At 55.6% G+C, this 21,456-nt stretch overlaps 2 protein-coding genes across 3 annotated transcripts in view; one reads left to right on the top strand and one right to left on the bottom strand.

Moving 5' to 3' along the window:
- Positions 1-465: 465 nt before the first annotated feature.
- On the top strand, positions 466-2,143 carry LOC125115498 (protein FAM246C). Its single transcript, XM_047759537.1, has one exon. It carries the CDS (start codon positions 567-569, stop codon positions 1,248-1,250), a length of 684 nt encoding a protein of 227 aa, XP_047615493.1. The 5' UTR covers positions 466-566; the 3' UTR covers positions 1,251-2,143.
- A 4,035-nt stretch (positions 2,144-6,178) lies between these two features.
- The window catches only part of DGCR2 (DiGeorge syndrome critical region gene 2), a 54,685-nt gene continuing 39,407 nt past the window's right edge, over positions 6,179-21,456 (bottom strand). For both annotated transcript variants that reach the window (XM_047759535.1, XM_047759534.1), the window contains exons 6-10: positions 20,151-20,327; positions 14,924-15,127; positions 10,697-10,849; positions 9,932-10,168; positions 6,179-8,660 (exon numbers count right to left, since the gene is read on the bottom strand). In XM_047759535.1, coding sequence (XP_047615491.1) covers positions 8,404-8,660; positions 9,932-10,168; positions 10,697-10,849; positions 14,924-15,127; positions 20,151-20,327 — 1,028 coding nt within the window. In that variant the 3' untranslated portion in view covers positions 6,179-8,403. The remainder of the gene's footprint in view (positions 8,661-9,931; positions 10,169-10,696; positions 10,850-14,923; positions 15,128-20,150; positions 20,328-21,456) is intronic.

The raw sequence follows: 21,456 nt of genomic DNA on the forward strand, positions 1-21,456 counted from the left end.
GCAGAGAGCCACGAAGACCCCTGGAGAACCTAGATGTGGGGCAGAAGTGCCTGTTGTGTGGGCTGTAGGAGAGCAGCGTGGGGAAGACAGTGGCTGGACTCCAGGATGGTAGGAGTTGGCCCTAGCTAGTGAGGAGGGCTGTGGCCTGTGACCACATCTGCCTTTCCCAGAGTGTGACCGGGACAGTGGCTTTGAGCAGAGGATGTGAGCTGCATTCCCCACGTGGGTTTGGGTGCCTGGGCTTAGGCAGCTGTAGCTCCACGACCCCATCACCTCTGCCCAGGAGCCTGTCCAAGCTCCTTGTTAGGTAGGACCCACTGACAGTCCAGTGGGAGGGCAAACCTGCAGCATTATTCCCCTGATTCCCTGGGGCCCCATTCATCTGGGTCTCAGCCCTACACGGGTTCCCCGGGCCCCAGGCCAGATTCCCAGAGGCCTCTGTCGTTCCCACAGCTGTCCCCGGAGTCCTCTCCACTGAGAGTCGCCCAGGCCCCAGCGGTCGCTAGGTTGCGGGGCCGGGACTCCAGGCCGGCCAGGCCGTGGAGGCAGTGGCGGCGGCGGCTCCAATGGCGGCAGAACCCCGGCGCCCTTGGGCCCAGGCGCGGAGCGCTTATGGTGCCAGCGAGGCGCTGCGGCGCGCGGTGGGCCGCCAGCGGGACCCCAGGCCACAGCCCAACGGGCTGGGCCCCGATGAAGCCCGCGCCCCGGGCCGCATGGCTCGCCTGCGGGGCCAGCTCCGGGCTGAGGCAGCGGAGCGGGCCAATGCACCCCGATTACTGCGGCTGGTGGAGCGCGCCGGGGCCGCGGCGGGGGCAGCAGGAACCAGGGAGCCGGAGGAATCGCGCGGCCACGGCTCCGTTTGCTCTGTGTGCGGGGAGCCGCGCGGCGGGGCCACGTACCCAGCCGGCGTCCTGGAGGTGAGCGAGCGGCGATTGCAGGAGGGCCTGGCGGCCGTGCGCGCAGAGCTGGGCGAGGGGCTGGAGGCGCTGCGCGCTGAGCTGCGGGCAGAACTGGATGCCCTGCGCGCGCTGCTGCCGCCTCCGCCGCCTGCCCGCCGTGAGCCTCGCGTTCCCCGCGGCCCAGCTCTTCTTCGGGCGCTGGGCACCGTGAACGCCCTGGCCACCGGCGCGAGGCCGAACGATGACGCCTCGGACAGTACGGCCGACGGCGGTGCGAGCCGGGCCCCGGCCCGGAAGAACCTCAAGAAAACCCCAGTGACGCCTGGAGCCCCGCAGGACAGCGGGGATTAAGCGGGGCCGCGCAGAGGGGATCCAGACCAGGGTTTGGGGCGCCGCCGCTGGCCAAGGGGCCTTCCTACCTAGCATGGCTCAGAGCAAGAAGGGTCCTCCGACACCGCTTGCTAGTGCTCGGGTATCGGAAGCGGGTGGGAAGTGTGGCTGAGTCCCCGAAGCGGCAATCACCGTGGGAGCCGGAGTCCGGGCTGGAGAAGGGGTGAGCCCCTTTTGGGGCTAGAGCTGGGAAAAGTTTGGCCCAGGAGTACGTTGGCCGTTGAGAGCCAGAGCGCAATGGGGAGAGCCCAGGGTTGGCCAGAGGAACCCCCCTGCCTCAGGAGAGGGGGTTGCAAGCATACTTTAACGGTCTCAGGAAGGAGGCCAAGCCTTCACGCACTGTGTGTGGGCAGACAGTGTGACCCACACACCAGGCAACCGAAACTGGGGACACAAGGTGGGCTGCTGGGACACTATCACCTGGACCCAGGCTCATGCAGGACAGCATCACTTGGATGTACAAGCACATTCTACTGTGGGCCCTGGACAGCAGCCTGAGTCCAGCCAGCTCTTTCCCTCTATTGGACAGTGTTGCCTGGACACATCACGTCTGGTCAGTGCCCTCTGGACTCTCAACTTCACTTATCCCTCATATGGCCTCACCACAGGCTAACCCTAACCCAGGGTCTCTCCAGTGTCAACCTACATCAACTCTAAAGCCCACCTTCCTGGGCCTGGTCTCACCTGTACAGACAGCCCCTCACTCACTGTCCCTATCACCAGGATACCACCGCAGATTGAGGCCTGCAGTGCAGAGCCTGGAACAGAGGCTTCTCAGCTCCTGGGCTTGGGGAAATGGCAGCTGGACTAAACCCAGTGTGGAATGGGCATGTGACCATGTACCACGGGAAATAAAATGTGAAATCTTAGGATTTAGCAGGTGGCCTTTCACCTTCCATCTCACCAGGGGATGCAGACCTGATGTGTAAGATAGGAGTGGGGTGCCTTCTTCCTCTCGGAAGGATCTGGGGTTCTGGATGGGGGTCTGGGACTACTGGCTGTGGTGGGGTAGGGGAGGGTCGCTCGGGGGTCTCCAGTGGTATGAACCTGCAGCCCCCCTCCTAACCCCGTGGCATCAGCAGTGGTCCCAGGCCTCCCAGCCCGGCCATATAAGGCCAAGGTCACTGTGTGTCGTTTATTGCGGAAAGGGGATTGCATCTGCATCCCAGGGGCCCTGCCAGAGCCACATGCTGAGCCCCAAGCCCAGCAAAGCCCTGTGCCCAATGGCTGGGGTGAGGCTTGCCGCTCCGACCAAAGCTCTGGGATACTGAGACCTTTTCGTCTGTGCAGAGGCTGCTGTGGCCGGAAGTTCTGCAGCAACAGCGCGGGGTGCGGGGGGTGAGGCGGTCAGAAACTAGGCCACCTGAGGGTGTGAGGGAAGGCAGTCGGGAGGGCCAGACGGCCCGGGGAGGGCGGGGCCACACCTGCGAAACCCCGATGGGGACCGCGTCCTCGAACAGTCCAGAGCAGGGCGAGCTCGCAGCCGGGCTTGGTCAGTGACCCCGCGTCGTGGTAGAAGCGGCAAAGGCTCCGGGCACCTGGCAGCAGCGATGCCAGCGGGAAGGTGGATGCTCACTTCACAGAGGTCCCTGGACCGGGCCAGGTGGCAGGTTGGAACCCCCTCTCCGCACCCAGACACCCTGACTTCGACCCCGCCGCGCTCCTCACCGTGAGCACATTCTTCAGGTCCAAGACAGCGAAGTTGGCGTTGTCAGAGTCCTGCTCCTGGGGAGGGGCTCCAAATGAAAGAGGTGGGGTGGGGAGCTCAAAAGGGGGGAACCTTGAAGGGGGTCTAGGGGAGACTAAGTGGGAGGAGGGTGGGTTCCCAGTGAGGGAAACTGGCTTCGAGGGGTCACCCCCTGACTCGGCAGATCCACAACTTCTCACTGTGGGCATCCTCCCCACAGAACCCATTAATTCTATAAACCCTGTAGAGGCCCTAATTGCTCACCCAAGACTACAAAGGCCCTGTGCCCCCTCCACAGACCCCCAAGGACCTCCTCCTTGAAAGCAAGCAGTCACAGAGCAGCTCCCCCTCCCTTACCGCCAAGAGCACGGCCAGCACTGCCAGGCCATCAGGGTGACCTTGGGGCTCCACTATGCTGATATCAGGTGTCAATGTGGACCATGTGCATCTGGGGAGACAGAGACCATGGGAGACACCCAGCTGCCCCCAGTACATTCCTGCCACCCTTCCCATGCCCAGGCCCACCTCCACGGGATGGTGCTGCCCGTCCAGGCTGTGCTCCAAGCCCACTCAGCCAGTGAAGTTCAGCTTCAGTGCACAGTAGGTAGGCAGTGGCAGTCCAGTGCCCCACATCTCCAGGTGGCTTTGCAAGCCAGTGTCCACAAGGAGGAGCACTGAGGGGGAGGGAGTATATGACACACTCTTTCTCCCACCTGGCTGCCCTAGTGCCATGAGAGCACAAGGTATGAGGAAAAGCTCCCCTCAGCCCTAACTGCTCCCTGGCTGAGCCTTGATGGACACTTGGTGTCCAGGCCCCTCTGCTGGTTGGCCAGGTGGGCCTCCACAGACTGCATAGGACACCCACCTCCCTGCATGGAGGGGAGAAGGTGGCCTCCTGTGGCTGCAGTCCTGATCCACCTCAGATAAGTGATTGTGGGGGGTTGCGGTGACTCTTAGGGCACCCTAGTGCCGTGAGGAGTTCTGACTTCTGAGTATGTCCTAACTTCCAGTCCTCGGGTACAATGGCTGATTGGTACTGGTGGAAAGGGTCCTGACCCCAGGGTGCTAACCTGTATGACCATCATTCTCCAGGGTCCACGGGCCCGGAGGTGCTGAGTTATAGCCTTGAGAGATGAAGGGCCCGAGGGTGGGGTCCCGCTGGACCAGGTGAAGGTTGATATCGATGGAGGACTGGGCTGGGCCCCCTCAGGTGGGAGCCATCTCCTTCCAGTGGGTGGGGCCTGAAGGAACACATCTAGGATCTATAGGGCAGTTCAGGAGGCAACATGGGGGTGCAGAGAGGAAGGGGGTCCCCCCCTGCCACACATATCCAGAGAATAGACCAGGGGTAGGAAACTCCTCCTTGCCCCTCCCCCCCCACCTGACAGGAGCCAACTCCCCCGCCTTCCCCAAACTTGGCCTGGCCGCAATGTTTCCTTCACTATCACAGGGGCAAGTCACCTTCTGACACAGCCCCTCCGGGCAGCTTGCTTCACAGCGAAGGGGGCTGAAGCGGGGGGTCTTCTGGCACATGAGTCACATGCCCATAGTGGGGGTCCCCCCGACCTGCTTACAGATGGGCTGGCCACACCAGCAGGCCTACAGCTCCCGCCTGATGCGAGCAGCAGCTTGGCATGCACAGCAGGACTGGAGACCACAGCAGCCAAAGACCCGGACACACACACAAGGGAACAGTCAATACACATGCTGCTGGCTGCCCAGAGAGTTGCTTCTGTCTAGGACTATAAAGAGAAGGCCCATGGACACCTCAGAAGTGCAGACCGCTTCTGACTGCAGGACACAGACCAATGCCACACAGCCTCACAACACTGTCCTCAGCACACTCTGGGTCTTGGGAGTCACAGCACCAGGCTTCTGCTGACGGTGGGAGGTGACTGGGCTGACACTGGCCATTTGGGGCCTGAACGCCATCCCAGCTAGGATCCAAGGGCTTAGGCTAGGGGAGGCCAGGTGGACCCTACTCTCCTGGTGCCCCAATTCCATGATCTCCTCCCCCAAAGATCCCCAGGGGCAGAGCCTAAAGCAGAGAAGATGGAGCAGTGGGGGAGGCAGCAGAGAGGCAAAGTCCCTTGCTCACCCTCGAAGTCAGCATGCACCATCAGGGGAATAGCGAGGAAGATGAGTGCCAAGGCTGGGGAATCTCTGCATGATGCGGCTGTAGTGGCAGAGAACGGAGAGATGAAGGTGGCCAATTTATTGGCGGGATGGGCTAAGAATGTGGCTGAGTCCTGGGGGCTTGAGGCCCAGGGAAGTGTCAGAGGGGCAGCACCTCCAATGGGGAAACAGCTAAAGCTCACGAGGCACTCTCTCTGATCCCAAGACTGGTGGCCACCAGCAACGCCAGCTCCACAAGAACTGCATGCTTTCACAGACCTCCCTCCCCCAATTAATCCTGGGCGGAGAGATGTTATCATCATGGCCACTGGCACACAAGGAAAGAGGGTGAGGACCAGGAGGGACATGTCAAGGCCACCAGCAAGGATGAAGTTAGAGGGAGAGGGCAGCTTGGATCCCAGTGCCCTTGACTTGAGAGGCTGGGGTGGGGAGAATGTCCCAAGACCACAGCTTCCTTCTACACACTCACCCCCGCAGACCAAAGGGTCACCCCCCCTGTCTAGGTGGGACCCTGGCTTCTGCAGCAGCTCTGCTGGCACTGGTGTCCAGCAGACCCCAGGCTGTGGCCCAAGCCTGTCACTTTCTTGGAGAGCAGGGTTTCGATGTCCCCACCTCTCCAGTGGCCACAAGAGAAGGCAAGGCAAAGAAGACACTGCTTTCTGGCCCCCTACCCAGGCCCAGGGGCTGGACTCCCCCAGGCGCTGTCCTCAATAATTGCAGAGCACAGTGCCTGGCAGGGGTACAGGAACCCAAGCCAACCCAAGCCCCCATGGGCCTTACCTGTGCCTTTGCTAACCCTGACCCCTCACCTGGCTAGGAGGCTGGATTAGGAAAGCCGCATGAGGACCTGCCATAGGTCGAGTCCCCTGGGCGCCCTCTTGTCCCATTAGGAACTGGGAAAGTGTTGAAAGGACCACTGTCAGAGAAGAGAAATGTCAGGGGTCTTAGAGCCCCACGCCTGTCCTTGGCTTCCACAGGCAGCCCATCTCTGCACCTGTGCCTTGGCCCCAACTTGGCTGGAGCCTCCTATCCCAGCTTGGGTCACACCAAGGACAGACCACGCTTCTTCCAGAACACAAATTTATTTGGCATTTGGATGTAATGGTTCTCACAGCATCTTAAGAATTAGTGCCAACCCAACCAAAAATAAACCCAAACTAAAAACCCTTAGTGAAAGGAAAACAAACAGGCATTAAGACAATGTAGAGTAGTGACACCACCTCCACCAGGCAGGTCAGGTATGGCCTGTCCCTCTAGGGCCCAGTGTGTCTGCCTCTCACAGGAGCACAAGACTCAAGCAAGGCTGGTCTTGGGATTCACCTGAGCACGCAGGCCTCATGATTGACCCCAGCTCTCCCCTGCTTCCCTACCCTACCCTCCAGTGGAGCTCAGCCCCTCGGACACCAGTTCCTGGAGACAAAGTGGTCAGGAGGCAGGGCCTAGAGAAGCGTGGCATGGGGGCCTTCAGCCTGGCCCAAGGACACAGGGCTGAGCTACCCTGGACAGAACCCCAGTCTGACTCCTGCTCAGTGCCTCCCACACACATCTGCCAGTCCTTCGGTCCCCAAAAGAACTCCCCAGTCCCACACATGTCACACCAGCCACCCTGCCCTGTACACATGGATCTGAGGCTTGGGTCAGAGATATGGGGGCTAGGAGGGACCCTAAGCTGTCGGGACCAGGCTCCTATGCAGCTCCATGGGGGTGCCTAACCCAAAGCAGGTGTGCTCAGGACCCTCTCAACACCAAGGCTGTGACCACTGCCTGGGACCTGGCTGTGCTGTGCCCACAACATGGCAAAGGCAGGACACGCTTTCTGCTTCATCCTCGGTAGCCAGTGTGGGCACACAAGACCAGGAGGCAATTCTCAAGTCCCAGCCCTCTGCAGGGGGTTTGTGCAGGGCCCACCTCCAGCACTCGCTCCTGTGGGCCAAGCCCAGGTGTGCGGGCAACCTGAGGATCTCATTCTGTCCAGAGAAGAACACAACGGTTTTCAACCAGATTGTGAGAACATGCCCGGAAATGGCCTGTGCCAGTAAGACCTGTCACCACCGAGCACCCACTTCATCACCCCCCTTGCTGCTACCCAACATGCTGTGGCTGGCCCTGGAAAGGGGGCCCCGTGGCTAAGTCGCCATGTACTGCCACCACCTGCAAACACTTGGACACATATGCACACGCACAGACACGCACAAAAAGATCCAGACATTCGACGTAGAAAAGATATGGATGTGCTAAAAATCGCACAGAACCCGCTTCATCTCCAAACCTCAGAAATGCTAAAGCCCCATGTAAAGAGACAAGACCACTGCCCAGAAGCAGGTAAAGAGGGTCCCTTGGTCAAAGGCCCCCCCCCAACCTTGGAAGGGCACCCAGCACCCCGCTCCAGTGGTGGCGGCAGTGGGCAGGAAGTGAATTCTCAGGAGATGGGTAGACTGAAACCTTAATTTCAGCCATCCCTCCCCCCAAAGAAACAACCCTTATGGCACAAATAGGTAGGATGGGGGCAGGTCAGGCCCGGGGGCAAGTTCAGCAGGAGCAGGGGCTCCAGAGGGTGGCAGAGAGGAGCCAGGCCCAGTGGAGGATCCAGGTCAGGACACTCATGCACGGCTAAAGGCCTCAGCCCAGTTCCAGAGCTGCCTCCTGGGGGAACCATGCACAGCAATGCTGGGGAGAAATCCTTGGATGGGGCCAGGGCCTCCTGGCACAGAATGGGCTTCACAGAGCCCAGCTGGAAAGACAGTGTAGGGTCCAACCACCTTCCACGCTCCCCTCGCAGCTGGACCTGGGGGCTGTCCCCCAAGCAGCCACTGTAGCAACCTCCAAGGCTGTCTGGCCCAAAGCAGGCCTGCTGCCCAGCCCACACTGAGAGTCCTCAGACACCTGCCAGGGCACCCTTCTGAAAAGAGGCTGGCAAGGCGCACACAGAGGGTGTTTGGTGGTGAGCATGCCCACCAGAGGTGGGGTGGCCCAGTCCCACCCAAACCCACAGCACTGCCTTTGTTCCCTGCTCCTGACACGTGTAGTCTCGTGAACTTCGTCATTTTCCTGCTACTTAAAAAGAAAAAGACAGTGACCCAAAGCTACGTGTGTTTTTGAAGCCCTCATGGAGCCTTGGGGCAGGTACTGGCTCCCTGGGCCAGCACAGGGTCTCAACAGGGGCACGCCAGCAGGGGTGCAGCTGGGCAGTTGGGTCCAGGCTCGCTCAGGAGCCCCACAAGTCCCCCATGGGGATCAGTGTTTTTCTCAACAGCAAACAAGTGCTCCCCGCTTGCCGGGGCCATGGGCCATCTACACCACCGTATTGAGGGAACTTCGGCTGTGGCGGCCACCCAATGGCAGTGCCTCTGTGGTTGGGCTGCTCCCACTCTGGGTGGGGTCAGGGGGCACAAGGAGGGTGCTGCTGCTGTCGGCTGAGTCCTCCAGGTCTGCCAGAGAGGCCCCGGGGGGAGGCAGAGGCTGCTCCAGGCACCGGGGCACTGCACCCTCCTCACCTCCATCCCCTGTGGTTGGTGGGGTGGCCTCTGCCAGCTCGAAGGTGTCATCATCTGCAGGAAAAAAGGGGGTGAGCAAGGGTAGGCCTAGCAGCAGGGTGCTGGACACATCTGTGGACCATTCCTCCTGCTAACACCAGGCATGGGGCAAGCAAGTCCAACCCACAGGGACGCACCAAGCTTGCCTCGCAACTGTGCCATGAGGTGGGCTGCGTGGAGCAGGCGCAAGATGGCTGTGAGCAAACCATGATGTACGTGTGTGTATGTGTGTGTGTGTGTGTGAGAGAGAGAGAGAGAGAGAGAGAGAATGTTTTGACAGAATAAGCAAATCAAAGGAAGGGGAGGGGGAAACCCTCTGAGACTCAGTGGGGTCCAGGCAGGGCTCACTGACTTTGGGGGGTTACTTGGCTGAGGCTGGGCAGGCAGAACAGTGTGGCCAAAGCCGTGGACCAGGAGGTGCAGCTGGAACGTGTGGGCAAGTGCAGAAGATGGGTCCAGAGCAGGCAGCCCTGAAAACTGTGCGGGAGTCTGCAGAATGCCCTGGTCTGAGGGAGACTTGTGGCAGTCCCTCCTTATCACCACAGATGCCCTTTGGAAGTCGGGGAACCAGTGCTGCTCCCCTAGCTTGTCCCCCATGGACCCAGCAGTCCCGCTGTTCTGCCCTGGCAGGAAGCTTCTCTACCCTGGCCCCTACCTGGCAGATGGTGATAATCTGTGTCCCAAGGGCCAAGGTCAAATCCAAGTCTTTCCTGCCAGAGCAGGCCACACAAGAATGGGACTAACTGACCAAATACATAGACCAAGAACACAGCTATGCTGGCCTGTGTGTGTGTGTGTATGTAAGAGAGATGAAGAGGGGATAGGGCCAGGCCAGGCCGTGGGTGCAGCACCTGACATTCCTCCTGCGTGGGCCTGTGAAGAATGACTTTCCACAGCACCAGACAGACATCAGACTCAAGCGACCGCTTTATCCCACTGGTCAGGAGGGCACGTGGCGGGGATGTCTGCTCAGCTCACCACACATGCACACATGCCCAACAGCCCACCCGGCTTCCCGAGATCCACGGGCCCAGCTGAGGGTTCTCATGCTGCTCACAGGAGTTCTTGGGTGGGGGTGGGGAACAGGGCAGGGTGACCACTGCCAGCCAGCGGTCATCTGCAAGTGCAACCCTGGGAAGAGCCTGCAAACCACAGTCAACGGTTCCATCTTTAAGAGAAAAGCAAGCAAAAGCAGAATGGGAAGAAGCTGGGTGGGGGGTTGGGGGCACGGGGTGGTGGAGGCATTGGGGTGGCCTAGGACTGCTTATCCCTTTCCCTGTAGTTACCTGCAGGGTCATAGAACACGCTGTCCGGGTTGATGGAGGCCTCGTAGGGTGGTGGCGGGTCATCAGGCTGGTCGATATCCGGGTACTTGTATGCAGTATAGGGAGGAGGAGGGTCGTGGAAGTGGAAAGTCCCACCTTCTCCATCGTCAGAAAGGTGCAGTGGCGTGAGGCCCGTGCCGAACCCATCTGGGCCATAATCGAAGCCAGGGATCCTGCGGCCGAGGTTGAAGTGGTGCACTGGGCAGTCAGAGAGAGAAATGGCACAGAGCCACTCACTCCCTGGGCTAGACCTGCTGTGCCCAGACCCAGGGCTCCACACACTCCTACAGTCACATGCCTGTGCCTGGATGCCACTGGCCATCCACTCTGAGCTCACCCACTGAGACCCATGACGCCCACTGCCACCACCAGCCTGCACCTGCCCACCGAACACTGGCCCTTGGCACGCTGGCTCTCTGAGCCAGGCCTTGGCAAGCTGCCTGCCCTGCAGCTCAGTCTCCAAGAGACACAGGAAGGGCCCAGCTGCCATGTGACACCCCAGGGCCCTGTGAGGCACCAGGGTGGAGCGCAGCCCCTTGCTTCTGAGCCCCTGTTCCCTCCCCGAAGGGACTAGGGTAGCTGGCTTGCTTGCTGATAGAGTTTCTCAAAAGCTCTTCGGGGCACAGTCCACCATAGAAGACTTGGGGGCAGAGGGGGCAGAGGCTGGGCCACACCCCCAAGCTGCCTCTCCCTGGCAGGGCGCAGACACCCTGGCTGGGCACTCACAGTTGGCTCCAATCAGGGATTCAATGCGCTCGCGGCGCCTCTGGCGCAGCCGATGGACCATGAAGAGTAGTAGCGACAGGATGAGAAAGGAAGACACACAGCTCACGACCAGACGCATCCCGCTGGCCATGGAGTCCAGCAGGCTGCTGCCGTCTGTGGGAGAGGACGCTGCTCTCAGGAGGGCTTGGCCCCAGCCTCAGTGCCCGCCCAAAGCCCCATGCCACCCAACCTGTCCCTGAGCCTGAAAGCCCCCAGACCAGATATCGAGCTCCTTCCTGACTTCTTGTCACAACCCTACAGAGAGGAGTGTCCCTGTGCAGGGTACTAAGGTTGGACCAGGGCTCCAGTCCCACGGGGACCCCGAGCTCTCTACCCCACCCCCAGCACCCAGGAGAGCTCGCATCCAGAGTGCCAAAGGTAATCAGGAACGGTGAGGGCGGAGCCTCCCCTGGACTCCAGAGCCTGTTTTTATAGCCCACCCTCCCCTGGGCTGTCGGCAGCCATACTATTTCTTGACCTCCTCACACCCGACTCTGGCCGCCATCTCTGTAAGGGGGAGGCCTAGGGGCACCAAGTCTGGGGGCACCAAGCCCTGCAGGACTTGATGCTGGCACTCAGGGTCTCTCAGGATGGGGAGGAGGGACACCAGGGAGGTCATCCTCACACTGGACCCTCTCCCCCAACTCCCCTCTACTCCAGGGCACAGTTCACCCACCCCACCCCAGCCAAGGCCTTCTCTGGGCCAGCTCTGTGGTGGGCGCCGCCGACCCCACCCTGCCAGCCTAGCATTCCCAAGTCCTAAGCTTGAGGAGGCCGCAGCTGGAGGGCACTCTGCTCTGGGCCCTGCGCCCCTGACTACACATTTTGCGGGTCTCACTGGGGGGTGACTTTGCACCCCAGACACTGGCAATGTGGGGTGACACATTTGGTTGTCCCCAATCATGAAGGCGGTGAAGGCATTTCTGGCATCTGGTGGGTAGAGGCCAGAGATGCAGCTCAAATTCACTGGCCACCAGACAGCTCGGCCCAGGGTCTGGCCTGCCCTGCACGGCACACACCAGCCGAGTTACAGAATCTGAACCAGGTATGGTGCTATACCGAGGCCAGGGTGCTGCATGGGGTGGACCCCAACCTCCAGCCCTGAGGAGATGCATCATGGCCAATGCAGGTGCCACATGAGGAGCTGGGCCCCAGGGCACTCCCGCAGCCCTGCTGTGGCTAATTCCAGGCTAATGTAGGTGCCCAGGCTCACAATCTGCCCTCCTTCTACAGGGCCAGGAAGCCTCCCTCAAAGCTGCATTATTGCTAACAACATTGGGGAAGAAAACACGTGCAGATGACATATCCTCTAATCATTTAGCTGACTCCCCCCAAAAAAGATTAAAGGACTTAATTTTATTTAACTTTATTTTAACTTTATTATCATTATTATTGTTATTTTCTCTTTTTAGGGCTACACCTGTGGCATGTGGAAGTTCCCAGGCTAGGGGTCGAATTGGAGCTACAGCTACAGTTGCTGGCCTATGCCATAGCCACAGCAATGCAGGATCCAAGCCTCATCTGTGACCTACACCACAGCTCATGGCAATGCCAGATCCCCAACCCACTGGGAGAAGCTAGGGATTGAACCCGTATCTTCATGGATACCAGGCTAGTCAGATTCCACTGAACCACAACGGGAACTCCTTAGAGGACTTAATTTTTTTTTGTCTTTTGTCTTTTTTTAGAGCCACACCCACGGCATATGGAAGTTCCCAGGCTAGGGGTCCAAATGGAGCTAGAGCCGCTGGCCTAAGCCACAGCCACAGCAATGCCAGATCCGAACCGTGTCTGCAACCTACACCACAGCTCATGGCAATGCTGGATCCTTAGCTCACTGAGCAAGGCCAGGGATCAAACCCACATCCTCATGGATTCTAGTCGGGTTTGTTAACCATTGAGCTATGGATGGGAACTCCTGTTTGTTTTTTTAACTTTATACTTTTTGAAAACAGGTTTGGCTATTCAATTCCTTTGCCTTTTCACATAAATTTTAGAATCAGCTTATCAATATCTTTTTTAAAAGTCTGCTGGAATTTTGGTTGGGATTACATAGAATCTATAGATATTTTGGAGAGAATGAACCTCCTAATGATATTGATTCTTCTGATCCATGAACATAGTATATCACTCCTTTTATTTATACCTTTGATTACTTTCACCAATGTCTTACAATCTGTAGCATAAGGATGGTATGCATATTTTGTAAGATTTATATCTAAGTACTTCATGTTTTTTGCTGCTATTGTAAATGGTACTTTCCTTAAAAATTTCAATTTCCAAATGTTCACAGGTAGTATATATAAATAAATATAAACATTATTATTTTTTTTTTTTGGTCTTTTTGCCATTTCTTGGGCCGCTCCCACGGCATATGAAGGTTCCCAGGCTAGGGGTCCAATCGGAGCTGTAGCCACCGGCCTACACCAGAGCCACAGCAACACGGGATCCGAGCTGTGTCTGCGACCTACACCACAGCTCATGGCAACACTGGATCCTTAACCCACTGAGCAAGGGCAGGGATCGAACCCGCAACCTCATGGTTCCTAGTCGGATTCGTTAACCACTGCATCATGACGGGAACTCCCTGTCTTTTTATCTTTTGTAGGGCCTCACTCATGACATATGGAGGTTCCCAGGCTAGGGGTCTAATCAAAGCTGTAGCTGCCGGCCTATGCCAGAGCCACAGCAACGCAGGATCTGAGCCAAGTCTGCAACCTACACCATAGCTCATGGCAACACCAATCCTTAACCCGTTGAGCGAGGCCAAGGATTGAACCCACAACCTCATGGTTCCCAGTCAGATTCGTTAACTACTGAGCCATGACGGGAACTCCTAAACATATTAATTCTAGTAACATTCCTGCAGATCCTCTGGGATTTCCTATCTAATCACGTCACCTACTAAGAGACATGATGTCATTTCTTCTGGTCTGGATGCCCTTTCTGGCACTGTCCTCAGGCTCCCATATAGCCCTCAAAAGGTGGTGAGAGCAGATGCCTCTGTATGTTGAGGGAAATACTTCCCAGTGACTCTGCCCTTGGTGCAGGGTGGGCAGTTACCAGGAGGGGATGCTTGGCCTAGGAGGCAGTGAGAAGGCTGCAGAAATAAGGCTGCAGTGTGTGGCAGGGTGAGGTCCTGACAAGGCTGCTCTGGCTGCACAGGTGAGAGACCTGTGGCAGCTCTGGTTCTGTCCACACACCCTGAAGGCCCTGGTCCACTGAGAAGTCCTCAGATCTGGGCGGGCTCCACGGGCCATGCATGCCCACAGATGCAGCATCTTTGTCCATGTCTGGTCTTTCTTGAAGAGCCTAGACAGGCGAGACAGGCAGGAGCATTCTCAATGCCTGAGAAATGGAGCCAAGGATCCAGGGGAAGTGAAAGCCAGCATTTGACTCCCAGGGAAGGAGAGTGAGCTGAAAGCTGCAATGAAGTGGCTGGGGTGCAGAAAACCAGCAGGCACCTAGTCTGCTTGTGAAGCTACAGGATGCGCCATGTAGTGGTGGGTACCGTCCACCGTGGGCTGGGGAGGCCTGAATGTGCTTGAGCTCTATGTCCCCTGGGGGCACTTGCCTGAAGGCCCACCCCTGCCAGCCTGTGCCGCTGTCTGCCCTCCCCCAGTGGCCTTGGGGCACAGGGATGGCTCTGGAATGTGGGCCTCACAAGCGGCCCCAGCTTCTTCCAAAGGCCCCGCCCAGGTCGCTCAGCTGTGGGGTCCACAAGCCCAGGGCTTCGACATATCCCACCCATGTCACTCTCACACTGAAATTCACACTTCTAATTTACTTTCTCCTGAGGATGCGGACTGGCAGTGAGGTGCAATGAAGAACAATGAGCTGTGGGAGTCATTGCACTAAAGGCCACGGAGCAGGAAATAGAAGGAGGGGGACATCCAGAGACCCCCTACCATGCCTGGCAGCCACCATGACCCACCGCCCACTGGAGAGAAGCTTCATGTCAAATCTGCAGGTAATACTTAACCTCTTCTCGCAGACACTAACAGTGAAGACTGACGATGGTAGCAATAGAACTATTATTGACCCAGGTCACTGCTCTCAGAACCAGGAGGAGTGCTAACAAGGACTAAGGGGGAAGCCAGCTCTGAGAGTGAAAAGGAGAGGGGACAAGTGTTGGCCCTCCAGTCCCTGCTACTGTGTCACCACTCAGGGCCAAGCTGGCCACCTCACCTGGGTCCAGGCACATGAATTTGCAGCACTCCTTGGGGTCCTTGCGGTACTGCTGGCAGCCCTGGGGACGCTCGCACAGCGCAGCCACACACATCTCGGGTTCCCCTCGGTGGCAGGTGCAGCTCAGGCAAGGGTCATCTCCTTTGGGGGTAAAGTAGAACCCTTCATCCACCACGTTGTCCTTGATGTCAACACACGTCTGACCTGCAACAGGCACACCACCCATCACTGGCTGTAGAAGCTGACTCTCCCCACCTGGGCCTGGGCAAGCATGACAACAGAGGAGTGAGCAAGATGGTCACAGGAGGGGCTGAGAGGCCCCAGCAGTCAGGACAGCACACGCCTGGTCAGCACACCTGGCCAGGAGTAGACAGCAGGGACAGAGAAGAGCCAGGGAGAAGTGCTTGCTTTCATGTGCCAAGCGTGTTGTGTGTGAGACGTCCTCAATTTAAGATGCTGGTGCACGAGCACTGGCTATTTTAACATCAGAATGTATTTCAAGTAAGGGTGCCAAAAGGCTGCTGGTTTCACTCAGGAAGAAAGTCCACCGGACCCAAGACACAGGATGAACTGGCACTGAGCCAATGGGCCAGAGGAGGGATGGCTGGGGTGAGACAAGGGGGCAGGAGACATGACACATACCATGCCACGAGGGGTGAGGCAAGTGGGTCTCCTCAAGGACACAAGAAGGAGGACATTCTGGTCTCTCAGTGGGGCGAGGGCATCTTGGAAAACTCTTTAGAGACCCCACTCCTCAGCCTGTGACACACTCACCCAGAGTCAAATGTTTGTAACTTGGAGTTCCCACTGTGGCACAATGGGATTAGTGGTGTCTCTGGAGCACTAAGACACAGGTTCAATCCCTGGCCTGGCACAGTGAGTTAAGGGATCTGGCATTACTGGAGCTGCAGCTTGGATCTGATCCCTGGCCCAGAAACTTGATATGCCACGGGATGGCCAAAAAAGAAAAGAAAAGAAAAGAAAAAAAAAGATGTGTTTAACTCACGTGATCAGGAACTGTGCAGGGCAAGGAACTTACATAAAGTTGTTACTGTTCAATCAGAGGGAGAAAGCATGAAGAAAATGCACAGAGCTTTTGGAGACATGGGAAAACCATCTTGAGTTTCAAGGGCCAAAACCTCCATGTTCATCACAAAGCAAAACCTACACATCCTGGAAGCTCAAGAGACTCCAAGTAGGACAAACACAAAGAACATAACTCATCAGACTCGGCACAGGGAGAATGCTGGAAGTCAGGGCAGAAGTCTCAAAAATTGCAAGAAAAAGTGACATGTTACTCACTGGGAACCCTGGTAAGATTTTGCAATGAGAGGCCAGAAGGATAATGTGTTCCAAGTGCTTGAAGGAAAACCTGTCAACCAAGAATCCTCCTGCCAGCAAAGCTGTCTTTCCAAAAATGAAGACTTTCCCAGGGAAACAAAATGGAGAGAACTTGTGCTTCAAACTCACATGACAGGACACACCAAAGGCAGCTGAGCCTAAAAGCAAGTGACCCTCAGAGAGTACTGTGAATCCACATAAGAACAAAAAGCAGCAGAAAAGGCAATTATATAATTGTAAAAGACAGTATCAATGTGTATTTTCCCTCCTTTATCCTCTCAATTTACTTAAAAGGCAATTGTATAAAATTATTTACCATGTAGCACTGGGCCTGTAATATAAGAAAATGTAATGTACCTACAACATATTTACTAACCACAGCAAAGGAAGTGGCAGAAGCTAAGCTGTCCTGGGTAAAGGGAAAGACTGCAGATCAGAATGCAATTATAACACTGTATTGTTGGGTTTTTAATACCAAGAGGTCAAATGTGCGATAATAATGCTATAAAAAGAAGGAGAGAGAGGAGTTCCCGTTGTGGCTCAGTGGTTAACGAATATGACTAGGAACCATGAGGTTGCAGGTTCGATCCCTGGCCCCACTCAGCGGGTTAAGGATCCGGCGTTGCCGTGAGCTGTGGTGTAGGTCGCAGACGCAGCTCGGATCCTGTGTTGCTGTGGTTCTGGCACAGGCCGGTGGCTTCAGCTCTGATTAGACCCCTAGCCTGGGAACCTCCATGTGCCACGGGAGCGGCCCTCAAAAGGCAAAAAGAAAAAAGAAAAAAAAAAGAGAGAGAGAGAGAATAGACTTATGCAGAAGTATATGATATTGTGATTTAGAAGAAATACGTATTTGGGAGTTCCTGTTGTGGCGCAGTGGAAACAAATCCGACTAGGAACCATGAGGTTGCAGGTTCGATCCCTGGCCTCGCTCAGTGGATTAACTATGCGGAGTTGCTGTGAGCTGTGGTGTAGGTTGCAGACACAGCTGGGATCTGGCATTCCTGTGGCTGTGGCATAGGCCGGCAGCTACGGCTCTGATTCAACCCCAGCCTGGGAACCTCCACATGCTGTGGGTGTGCCCAAAAAAGCAAAAATAGAAATATGTATTTGGTCATTCAGATGACCAAAATGCATTTCTCATATATACTTGGTCCACAGATTCTGGCTCAGAGCTCCCCAGATGCTTGGAATTTCCTAAGTGTAGAAAGTGACAAAGATGTCTTTGTTATGTTATGTGATGACGTGACTTTTGGAAACTGGTTGCCAAGAGAATCAACTATGTGATCAGAGGGTTGGAACCTTTAGTTCCTGGTTCCCCGATTTCTGGGGGAGGCGGGGCTGGAGGTCGAATCAGTCGCCATGGTCAACAGTTTGGTCAATCATGCCTATGTAACGAGGCATCCATAAAAACCCAAAAGGATAGCTTTCTGACTCTTTTTGGAGAGCTTCTGTAGCAATGACAATGCTGAGTCCTTAACCACTAGGCCACCAGGGAACTCCAAAGCTGAGTTACTCATACATGGCTGTTAGGAATGTAAAATAGTACAGATCTTGAAAAAGTTTGCTAGTTTTATAAAAAGCTAATGAGAACTTACATTTACACAAAAACCTGTGCACAAGAGTTTCCTTATGGTGCAGTGGGTTAAGAATCTGGCATTATCACTGCAGCAGGTCACTGCTGTGGCGTGTGTTCAATCCCTGGCCCAGGAACACTCATATGCCACAGGTACAGTCAAAAAAAATAAATCAAACAAAACCTGAAAAGCCGTTGCTGGACCCAAACCCCAGCTGCAGTGGGAGAAGCACCTGGAATAGCCACACACTGGGAGACCCAAGAGCACAGACTCTGAAGAGTAGCCCAAAGGGAAAATCTAAAGCGGAGGGTGGAGTGGATGTTGAGCCCCCTAGCAAATCAGCTGCACCCCAGACATAAGACACCTGCAGGATTCAAAGCCTGGGCTGTAGGGAAATAACCACAGCCAAGCCCAACTCCTGCCTAGACTGACTTCCCCACTGCACTGAAGGTCCAAAGAAGAAAGACCGGCCTCATTCCAAGCATCAAACAGCTGAACTCCGTCTCTACTGCCCGTCACAACCTGTCCAACTTTCAACAAAATATTAGGAGGCATACAAAAGCCAGAAGAAAATACCAAATTCCTGTGACAAAACGATCAACAAGATCAGACTCAGATGACACAGAAAAAGGAACTAACACATAGAGAGTTTAAAATAACTATGATTAATACGTTAAAAATCTCTCATGAAAAAGATGACAACATACAAGATGGGAAATTCAGCAGAGATAGAAACCATGAGAGGATTCCTATTGTGGCTCAGCAGTAATGAACCCAACTAATACCCATGAGGATGAGGATTTGATCCCCAGCCTCACTCAGTGGGTTAAGGATTCAGTGTGGTTGTGACTGTGGCGTAGGCCGGCAGCTGCAGCTCCTATTCAACCCCTAGTCTGGGAACTTCCATATGTGTGGGTATGGCCCTAGGGAAAAAAAACCTAAATAAAATATCAGCAAGCCATAGATTGCTGTACACACACACACACACACACACACACACACACACACACAAGCCATAAGGGAATTCTCACTGTGGCAGTGAATTAAGAATCCAACTACTGTGGCTTGGGTTGCTGTGGAGGCGTGGGTTCAACCTGCAGCCCAGCACAGTGGGTTGAGGAGCCAGTATTGCCACAGCTGCAGCAGAGGTTGCAGCTACGGCTCAGATTTGATCCCCAGCCTAGGAACTTCCATATGCCATGGGTCTGGCCATAAAAGAAATTAAAAAAATAAAAAATAAAAACCATGAGAATGGTTTAATGAGAAAATCTATTAATGCAAAAGAGTAAATTATAAAAATCGTGTAATATAAACAAAATAGCAAAAAATATAAAATAGTAAAGAAGAAACACATACTCCCAATAAATGCAGGAAAAGCATTTCGTAAGAATCAGCACTTTCTTTCCCCTTTTTTGGCCACCTCTGAGGCATATGGAAATTCCCGGGCCAGGGATCGAATCCTTGTGGGAGCTATGACCTACACCACAGCTTTAGCAATGCAGCCAGCTGGGTATCGAACCAGAGCCTCCACAGAGACAAGCTGGATTGCTAACCCACTATGCCACATCACAAACTCCCAAAATCAATATATTTTTGTAATGTAAAAATTCCTAGCAAACCAGGACTAGAAGGGTATTTCCTGAGCATTGTAAAGGTATCTGGTTCTATAAACCCTTTAGAAACTTTTCCATCTAATGCTGAAACCCACAAGCCATCCCTTTGGGGCTGGGAAGATAAGGGGGCTCACTTCTACCACTCCTAACCAACGTGACACCAGAGACCTCAACAAGAAAAGAAACGCCAGGGGAAAAGGTAAAGAAGTAAACATAAAAAGTCAGAGATTTCAAAAAAAAACACAAAAATGTCTAAAATCTACTCTTTAGTAGAGATTCCACCAAGTAAGAGAATAAGAACATTTAGAAAACTGATCCAGGAAAACGCCAAGAACAAGTAACAGGATGGTTGGGCAGAGGAAGGAGCCAGCAACAGCTGGGAGGATTTTCCACTGAGCTGCTGTGATGGTGGTGCCAACACAGGAACTACGAACAGCCATGTCCCATACAGCAAGGAGGTCATGACCCAGAACAGCTCAGCAGGGGAGGAAGCCCCCAGGCTGGGGGGAGTGGCCCAGAAAGGGCAGATGAAGAAGCAGAGGGAGAAGCTCTGGAGGTCTGTGGAGAGCAGGGGGAGGTGATGGAGGGACTGTGTCTCCTCCCAATAGGGAGGCAGGTGGGGCAAGAGAAGGCAGTCACCAGCCCTGGTCCTGGCCTTGGGCGGTCACATTCGGCCAGGCGGTCACCCTTGGGGCTTACTTCGTTTACACAGGAACGAAGACTTGTCCTGGCAGCTCTCAGCACGCCAGCTGTGCAGGTCGCGGTGGCGGAGTGTGGGGAAGTGGAAGCGCTGGAGCTGCGCACAGAGCACGACGTTGTTGTCGGACGCAGCTGCAGCCAGGCCAGGGTCCGGGGGTAGCAGTACCTCTGGGGACCCTGTGGGGAGGACGGGAGTCACAGCACAGCCTCAGCGCAACCTCTCCAGGACCAGGCCCATCAAGCAAATGGCTGGCAGGTGGGTCCTGTGCCTGTGAGCCAGGGAACAAGCACACTGACACCTCAATGAAATGGTCAGGAGACACGAAGGTGGTGTTCATGTCCAGCAAGGCCAGCGGAGCCCAACAGGAAAGAGACGCCTCTCCTCCTCCACAGGGACAAGCCATGATCTCAGTTCAACCACAGAGTCAGGAAGACAACTGTGTCCAGGAGAATCCACACCGTCCTCAGGGCTGGCACATTCTACTGCATGAGGGAGGCACCCCACAGCCAGGATTAGGGCAGATGGCAAAGAACTGGAATCCTTTCCACCAGGCACACTGACTCTGGGCCAGGAAACCCAAAGGCTGTTTCTGTGTCACTGCCCCATGTGGAACCTGAATAAGTGCTCACACACTCTGGGAAGGAAACATGGAAACATGGGAGCTTCAGCGGGGTGCTCAGAGCACTGGAGAATGGGCTGACATCCTAAGCAGGAGGGGCTGGTGGGGTGGCTCTTTCTCAATGCCGATCCTGTCTGTGCTTCCACTCCTCTGTGGGGAGACTTAGCCCATCACCTGCCACAAGGTCACCTGGGCTAGGGGCTCTGCCCTAGCCTGACACTCCTTCATCTCCACAGGGGGCGACAGCAAGCTGCTGGAGTTATGAGCTCACCACCCTCATTTGTCCTCAGACACTTAATTAAGGACTAGGATGTGTTGGGGGAAAGAACATGCCCCAAGCTCAAGCTAGAGGCCCAAGGAGCAGCCCCAAAGGAGAGGCCTGAGGAGGGGCAGGGCGGGGAGTCTGGTTGTGCCACAAGTGGTGAACTATTTTAATTCTACCTGTGAGCAGGCTCCCACCTGTTTCAGACTCTGACTCTGACCTTTCCACTCCTAGGAAGTTTGTCCCTCCCTCTCTGGCCCATATCCATGTCTGCTGCACACCTGCTCGTTTTTATGCTCCAATTAAAGTCCTGGACTTTGAGAGGAGGGTGGACAGTCTAAAAATGGCCAAGTGAGAAGCCAGCACCGGTTCTGGAGGAGGCCTAACCCACATGGGCCTGGGGGAGGGGCCTGACCGGCGCTCA

Source organism: Phacochoerus africanus, chromosome 15, assembly GCF_016906955.1.
Source record: "Phacochoerus africanus isolate WHEZ1 chromosome 15, ROS_Pafr_v1, whole genome shotgun sequence".
Lineage (NCBI taxonomy): Eukaryota > Metazoa > Chordata > Mammalia > Artiodactyla > Suidae > Phacochoerus > Phacochoerus africanus.

What these genes read in the sequence shown, in the direction of transcription:
- LOC125115498 (XM_047759537.1), top strand. Translation starts at nt 567, where the DNA reads ATGGCGGCAGAACCCCGGCGCCCTTGGGCCCAGGCGCGGAGCGCTTAT.